Source organism: Triticum aestivum, chromosome 3B, assembly GCF_018294505.1.
Source record: "Triticum aestivum cultivar Chinese Spring chromosome 3B, IWGSC CS RefSeq v2.1, whole genome shotgun sequence".
Taxonomy (NCBI): domain Eukaryota; kingdom Viridiplantae; phylum Streptophyta; class Magnoliopsida; order Poales; family Poaceae; genus Triticum; species Triticum aestivum.
This window is the reverse complement of record NC_057801.1, coordinates 348,640,069-348,648,579: the sequence shown is the minus strand read 5'-3', so window position 1 is coordinate 348,648,579 and position 8,511 is coordinate 348,640,069. Positions and strand designations below refer to the sequence as shown.

Here is an 8,511-nt window from a genome sequence, read left to right as displayed (position 1 = left end):
CCAATAGTTTTAACACCACATGTTGTGCGATAAGGTTCTGAAGCAAATAGTTCGAAGAGAAACCAAATGAAAGTTCGAAGCTAAACACCCTGCAAACCCCGATAACTATCACTTGATGTTATTATCCCCCTTTTGTCAACAAGTGTCAAAAAGGAAAGAGAGAGCACACGAGGAATTACTCCGTGGGAGAATCTTTGGAGTCAAAGTTGAAAGCACTTGAAGAATCAGAATCAGAGGAATGCAGAATGGTCGAGGCAGAAGCAGGAGTTGCAGCCTTGGATTTGAGGGGCTTCGAAGGATTTGCATTTGGCTTGAAAATGTGTGTGCTTGCTAAGTCTTTGATTTCATCATCGTGGTTGACAAACAACACGTCCGTTGAAACAAAATGTTGTGGGAGCTATGCAGTTTGTCTTCGGACATGCGGTACTGCAAGCAAGTCCAGATAGTCATAGTCTTTGTAGAGACCCTTCTTGGCGAGGTCCTTGCGAGAGTAATGCCTTCTCATCAAGGTCCATTATCTCTTCCTAGCATCCTTCTTGTGCAGAAGAATTTGCCTGGTGTGATTGTGAAGCAGATTCAGCTCAGCCAGCAAATCCATCTTTTCCTTCCTATCCATCCTGATATGCCTTTCCAAAGTCTGTTGTGTGTGAATGCAAATTTCATACAATGATGGATTTTCCTCTTGAGGAACTTCAACTTTGGCTTCTTTGACCTTCAGTGCTTTCTCAGATGCTGAGGCATTTGCAACCATGTCGACACGTTCTTTCCCCTTTTGTATTCCTTCACTATGCGCAGAGTGTCACGGACAGGTGGCATGAATACTTTTGATGCATAGGCCCAGAAGAATATTTCATTTGTAAGCTGCTCAATGGCATACATGATCCAAGGAGCATAGGGTTTGAGCGACTGAGGGCTATCTGCAGCACATGCCAGATTCCGAATGAATAGATCAGGAATATTGAATTTGATTCCCTGAGAAATGGACACCAGAGCATTTCCTACGATGCCTTTGATGGAGTTGGGCCGATTGGTTGGCGTAATGGTATTGCACAGAATGTGGAATAGCACCTTTTTGTCATTGGCCAACTTCTTTGGGTCAACATCGATGCATTCATCACCCACCAAGGTGGGATCCATCAGGAAATGGAGTTGAGCATTTGACACTTCCCAGAAATGCAGCTTGTGTTCTCTGTTATTATCAAATTCGCATTGAGGCAAATTTACCAGGGCCAGAAAATGATCTACTGAGCATTTGATTCTTTCTCTGCTTTTCATCCATTTGAGCGTCCATGTTAAAGTCTTTTCCATCTGCCCTGTGATGTACATCGTGGCATAGAATTGAAGGATAATCTCTTTGTTCCATCCATGATTGAAACACATGAAACCCTTCAGAAGAGCATGTTCAATATGGTCAAGGGTGTTGTGGAAGCAAGGCATTCCTTCGAGCTTGGCGAAGTTTAACATCTTGTGATTGAAAATCATGTGCTTGCCAAACAAGATCCGAGCATAATATATTGCCTGCTCCTTTGTCCAGAACCTCAATGACAGAGATGTTCTTTCTCCTTCGTAGGGGCTCACCCCAAATAATGCAAGCTTCGCTGAGTAAAGCTGCTCATTGAAAGCTGGGCCATAGGGGCCATACTCAGATGAAAATAGCGGGAAAGATTCCTGAGGATTTTTCCGGTAAACTTCTGTGCTAATTTCCATCGGCTGAACATCATCAGCTCCAGATGGATTCTCATGAGAGGGTTGTACGGGCACATGGGGTACAATATCCTTCTCTGAAGTAGACGACATGGGATCATCAGACCGTGATCATTTTTCTTTGCTGGAACTCCTTCAACGGCTTTCTCAGACTCAAGATCAAGGGCCTTTTCTTTCGGTGATTTAGCAATTGGTGGTGGTGGAACAAAAACTTCTCCAGCCTGCCGCGGCAGCACTGGTGGTGAGACTTGGTGGGACTGAACAGGTGGTGCAACTTCTTCATCCTTCTTCTCGCGAGCCATGTGCTCTTCAAACTTCTTTCCTTTATGTTCCAGCTGTGAAGCCAAGGAACCAGGAGCAGGGTCAACCTCCATCAGGGCAGGGGCACCAAATGAGGAGACCGCTGGGGCAGTACTTTGGGCAACAATTTTCTCCCCTCATCCTTTTCTTCCTCCTCAGTGGGTTTGGAGGGTCCATCTTGAATGTTCTTCGCAGGCGATGAGACTGGCTTCTCCATTTCAATTTATTCGTCAGTATTTATCTCGGGAGCATTTTGCTCAGGCACAGTCATAACATCATCAGGATTGACAAGATACATGTCCACCACATCCGCTTCTTGTTTGACTGAGGTAGGAATTACCACAGTCTCAACTTGTTATTCGGCTACTTCCTCGGGATGAGGGGATGGTGGAATCTGTTGAAATGGTGCACTTGAGTCAATAGGAGTATCATGGGAAGGCAACAAGGATGATGTAGAAGCCCTCCGTGATCGACTCCCCCTCCGGCAGAGTACAGGAAAAGGGCTCTAGATGAGATCGCGGAAGAACAAAAGCTTGCGGCGGCGGAAAAAGTGTTTCGGGTGGCTCTCTGTTGGTTTGGGAATATTTGGGAATTTATTGAAGTGGAATTAGGTTAAACGGAGTTGCGTGGGCCCGCAAGCTCAGGGGGCGCACCCCACGAGCTTGTGGCTCTCTCGTATCTCATCTGGTCTCCTCTCGAAGCTTCCAGGGTCCCTTCTGGTCCAGAAAAAATAACCCTAAGACTTTTTTCCGTTTGGACTTCGTTTGATATTGATTTTCTTAAAAGCCAAAAACAAGCAAAAGACAACAACTGGCCATGGGCATTGGGTTAATAGGTTAGTCCCCCAAAAATGATATAAAATAGCATATAAATGCATATAAAACATCCAAGATTGATAATATAATAGCATGGGACAATAAAAAAAATTATAGATATGTTGAAGATGTATCATGACCACCGACATTCGATAAGCAGATCGTACCGTAAATACTCCCCTATTCTCATGGGGCCATGACCAAAAATCATCCAACTGCCTAGTACACCAAGGAGTGGCCATTATTGCAACCACATTTGTTTGCAAGAATACCTCGGCGAGCATAGGGCGGTTCCGATTTAATAGTAATGAGCTCACTCACAAGTTGCGGGGGATTTATCATCCGACTGGTGATCGACCTCATGTAGGATGGGTGGGGAATCCAGTTGTGCTGCCAAATATTTGTGAATGTCCATCACTAATACGCTGGATTGTGCCCTGCTTTTGGGCGTCTCGTCCATCTAGGGCAACTCTCGGCGCACCCCCTAGCTTTGCTTGCATGAAATCACAAGAGGGAAAGTACTTTGCTTTCGAGACCCTTGCGCTCAAAGAATTCAGTTCCACTAGTATGCGCACTATCTCGGAACCTAGTCCTCCACAATGCTTGGGCCTTGTCATCATGCTCCACGAGACCCAGCTGAGCTTCATTTGACCTCCTTACTTCCCCACTAAAACTTGTGAATTAAAAATTTCATATGCTCGCATAGACCTCGGGGGAGCTTGAAATATGACATGAAGTATACCGGAACAATCTGAGCAACAAATTTAACTAGAACTTCCTTACCGATCACCAATAGTAACTTGGCAAGCCATCCCTTCACCTTATTCCATACTATGTTTTTCAAAAATTTGAAGGCCCCATTCTTACTGTTGCCAACATCAGAAGACATCCCCGGTATCTTTCTGACAGACTCATTGGTGACATTAGGGCTATTTTGACTTCCTCTCTGAGGCTATTTGTGCAACCCTTACTAAAGAAAAAACTGAAGATCTAGACAAGTTAATGCTCTGACCAGAGGCACTACAACAACTTTCCAACAGATAGGACAACTCATTTGATCCATCTGTACTGGCCTTGACAAACATCAGGCTATCATCCGCAAAGAGCAAGTGGCTCACGACGGTGCTGATGGAGCTACTCGAATTTCACTGAGGTGCCATGATTCATGTTTTGTTTTCAAGAGGCACTTAAGGTCCTCCGTTGCTAATAAGAATAGACATGGAAAAATTGAGCCCCCCTCTCGGATCCCCGTGGATGGTTAAATTCTTCCAACTTGCCACCACTAAAAAGGACTGAATTTTTTACTTAACTTACCATCCTCATAATTAGAGAAACCCAAGGAGATGCAAACCCCATCTCCTTGAGCAGCTTTTTTCGAGGGGTATCTCCTTTTTTTTAGTAACCTAAGGGGTAAGCAGCTGCATTTTCTTTTTGAGGGGGAGGGAGGGGGGCCTTAGCATTTGCATAATGGGTGTCTCCTCGCGGGTTAGGAGAGGCCGACTCCGCAGCCCGAGCAAGGAAATAGCCCAACCCACGTTCAGGCCGCGGTACACGTAACCCCCCACCCCCTACCCCTTCTTCCTCTTCCCCAGACGGGGAGACCCCACCCCCCCTTCCGCCTCCCCTTTCTGCTTCTCCATAGCACGGAGACCTCCCACCTCCACGGAGCAGCATCACCGCCGCCACCGCCGCTCGCGCTCGCTGAGCACTGCCTTCGCGCCTTTGCTGGTTTCATCTGCCTCCCTCCTCGCGTTCTTAGACAAGAAAGTCGTTCTTGGCTTTGATCAATTTTGGTCTGAGCGGAGGGGCAGCTCATGGTCGTGACCCGGTGAGGGAGGCGGCGGTTCCGGGATGGGAAGCGTCGGTGGAGAGGAGGAGTTCCCCGCCGGCGTGATGGGGGCGGACGCGGAGGTGGGGGCGCTAGTCTGGGTGCGCCGCCGCAACGGATCCTGGTGGCCCGGCCGGATCCTTGGTCAGGACGAGTTACCCGAGAACTGTGTGGTTCCACCGCGCTCTGCAGGCACACCCATCAAGCTCCTCGGCCGCCCGGACGGCAGCATGTCCGTACAACCCCTCTTCCTAATTGCTTCTCTGTTTCTTTCTTGTGCTTATGCATGCGTAGATTCGATCTGTTCGGATAATCTTTGCTGTGGTTTCTACCACGGCACAATTTTCTTTTCTCCTGATGATGCCATCCATATTTTGCACTACAGCAAACGATGCCGATTGGCAACGTCTGCTGTTCTTTCTACCCATTGAGTAGTAGTATGTATAGTATCTCCCTGAGACATGAAAATGGTGAAAACTAGGTACATCCTTGCACTATCTATTTTTCCATTGCAAAAATCTTGTAAGGCATTAGAAGGATCAATTAGGCGACATACATATTGCATCCCCTCTGTATGGTAGGAAGAAAAGTGCCACGCATCAAGATCTGGGTTTAATTGTTATGCTGACTTGTGCAAAGGCTATGATTTATATCTGAACATATGCTCATGCTAAGCCTGTGCCCCCCCCTCTTGTCAAGCTTAGTTTATGATAACATTTCTCGCCTGGATGAACTGGTGGTTTCTTATGTTTATTCACTTCCATTGCATCTTTACTCTGTACATTGCTTCGGAAGAGAGATTTTCGTTTTAGGTTTTGTTTTTCTAGTTTTGACTCATTTATTTTGCACTTATAATTCCCTTTTGCTAATTTGCATAGATTATTATGTTTTTCATGTTCGTGTATCATAAGTCTGATTTTTTTTCTTGTTCTCTTTTACTTCATCATAGTGACTGGTATAATCTCGAGAAATCTAAGCGTGTGAAGGCATTCCGGTGTGGTGAGTATGAAGAGTGTATAGAAAAAGCAAAAAATTTGGCTCGCCAGCAAAAGAGGACCTACAATGAAGGAAAGTATGTTCGCAGGGAGGATGCCATTATGCACGCCCTTGAAATAGAAAGATCTCGCTTTCCAGATGAAGATGAGATGGACGATGTTATGTGTGCATCTGAGAACAGATATTCTGCAAACTCTAGAAACATAGGTGGAGCCAGCAGAATATCTTCTCACGTTGAAAGGGGTCTGTATGATATTGAAGAAAACTCAGCTCAAGGTTTATCTGAAGCGTCAACATTTTTCAAGCTGCCACAAAATATATCCTCTTCAAGTACTAGGTATGCTTCATCGTCAAGGAAGAAACGGAAGGCATCAAACAAATTTGAGGATGACACAGTTAAAGGATTCCGGCGTATGAGAGACCTTATTGGATCAAACAGGACGCCCAAACGGAAGTCAAGTGCTGGTTCTTTTTCACATGGGTATCATGATTTACCTCATCTTGAAAGTGGGCCAAGCTTTGGCTATGAGTTGCCTAGCACAAATGGAATAAACAAAAATAAGCAGTCTCATTCGTTGACAAAAAGGAAACGCTCCAATATTGGTCAAGCTTATGAAAATTCAAGAAAGAAAGATAAGCGACGTCCTTTGTCAAAGTTATGTAAAGATTCAGCAGTGAAAGTTCCAACATATTGGGACGCTTCAGGACAGTCTTCTGTCCAGTCCCCTGGACATAAACTGTCGAATGTGTTTGAATCAAATTGGGGGGGATTTTCTTTGCCAGGAAATTTAAATTGTTCTTACAGCTCGGGCACTTCAAGTGTGGAGACTTTAGCAGATGCCTTATGTACTAGTCGCAGTGGTGCTACCAAAGCTTCTAAACTAAAGGAAGCTGAAGTCTTCGACGGGACTGGGTTTCTTAGTGATGGCTGCTCTGATGATGATGAGTTTCTTGATGCTCACCGTACTATGGAGGATGATGTCACAGCAGAAGGTAAACAGATAGTACCGCTTCCTTAATTCCACTTTCAGTTGCTTTATACATTTAAGCACTGTGTTCAAGATGATGACCATCATATAGCGGATAATTAGATATGCAAGAAGTTATGTGTTTGGTTGTAATACTCTTTGAGCAACTTTTGAAATAGGGGTTTTGCCACACCAGGTTTTGTTATTATAAGCTGCTCCATGCTTTGTGATCAAGTCGACCATGTGTGAATCCTGTACACATTGGCATGTTTCCTTTACCAGCCTGATCTTTCATATTTCTACCATATAGCTTAGGGATTTATCACATTTAGTTAAGCATGCACATTCTTTATTTCAATCTCTTATTCTTATGGAAGTTACTGATTATGTTGCAAATGGTGAATATCTGTTCAGTTTTTCACTATCTGAACTATCACAGAACGCACTGCTTAATGCTTCTCAACTGATCTTTTATCAGGCCATTTGCACACACATGGATCGTGTGCATCTGTAAAGGATGAGACCTTAAAAGGCAAGACACAAATTACTGACTATAGCAGAGAACACATACCCTTACTTCGTGATAATACAAGTTCCAAGAAGAAAAACATACAGGTAACTCCAGTAAGCTGCAACATGGATGAAAGTTTGATGGTGGAACGGTATGGAAGGACAATAAAATGCAAGGAACAAGATGAAGATGTTACTGGGTTGGATGCACGAGTCGGAAGTGCTAGTGATCCTGGGAGTAGCATGAAATTTGTGCTGGTTCCTCCAGATGATGGTGCTGGCATTATGGGGCAACAATATTATGAAAGCGGACCCGAGCATGATGAATCATTTGAAACTCTAAGCAACCATTCACACTCTGAAAAGGTTGGGGCAGCATCCCCATATTATGGGTCACCGCTTAAAGTAATACTGCCTGAGCAGAAACCTGATATGAAATCTACAAGATGCCATGTGGTAAAGCCAATGAAGAGTGTACAAGCAGACTATAAACTTTATGATGTTGAGTTGGCAGTCGAAGGAACCTACAAGGGCCACCGTGCACCTCTTGTTTCTCTGACAAGTAAATGGAACCGTAAACCTGTTATGGGGTTTCCTGTACCTGTTGTTGTTTTGGATGATAGTTGCCCTGTGGAAAGTAGAGACAATCACCATCTGGCAAAGAACAGTCTTACCCACTTGCTAAAGAGGAGCGAAGTTGCAGAACCGCGCCAGCCAAGATCGTCACATTCATCTAAATCAAAACTTTGTGGCCGTAAAAAGGTCTCGGAGCATGATATGGATAAGTCCTGGCGGCCACATACCAAGAAATCAGCATCTTCACCAAGGAAAATGCGCAGGCTCTCATCTTTTGGCAGCAGCCGTAGAGAAAGCGCAAACAGAAATACTGTAGTTCGGAAAATTGGCGGGCCAACTATTGCGTGCATCCCGGTTCGACTTGTTTTCAGTAGGATCAATGAGGCATTAAGCTTTCAAGTGAGATCAGAGAACACTAGCTGAGGTGCTCTGCCAGGACTTAATTAAAGAGGGCCTCCGATCATACAATTTCTAGCTTTTCATGTACATTAGTCGCCATAATTTTTTAAAGCTTGATGCCTGGCATGTTTATATGACTATTATGTGCTTGTAATCCACAAGTCAGTAGGCAATTGTTACTTACCCACCGTTAGTGTTGGGTGAGACTTCCATGGTGGAAGGAAATAAGCAGCATCAGTAATTTTGCGCTGATGATGTTGAAGCAGGGAAGGAAATAAGCAGATTTAGTATTTCTCTTCGCTGATAGAGTAACTTGGTTTAGATTGGTGGAGAAAACACTAGTCAAGTTTCAAATTTAAATCTCAAGAAATTTCATTTGTACTAGTTGTAAGCAAATTGTTCTGCTACGACGAAC

The 8,511-nt window shown here is 44.5% G+C and overlaps 1 protein-coding gene across 1 annotated transcript; it reads left to right on the top strand.

The window, feature by feature from the left end:
• Positions 1-4,408: 4,408 nt before the first annotated feature.
• Positions 4,409-8,281, top strand: LOC123069874 (uncharacterized). The gene is made up of 3 exons (XM_044492832.1): positions 4,409-4,879; positions 5,597-6,636; positions 7,090-8,281. The coding sequence occupies exons 1-3, from the start codon at positions 4,671-4,673 to the stop codon at positions 8,118-8,120; spliced, it is 2,280 nt and encodes a 759-aa protein (XP_044348767.1). The 5' UTR covers positions 4,409-4,670; the 3' UTR covers positions 8,121-8,281.
• Positions 8,282-8,511: the final 230 nt, after the last annotated feature.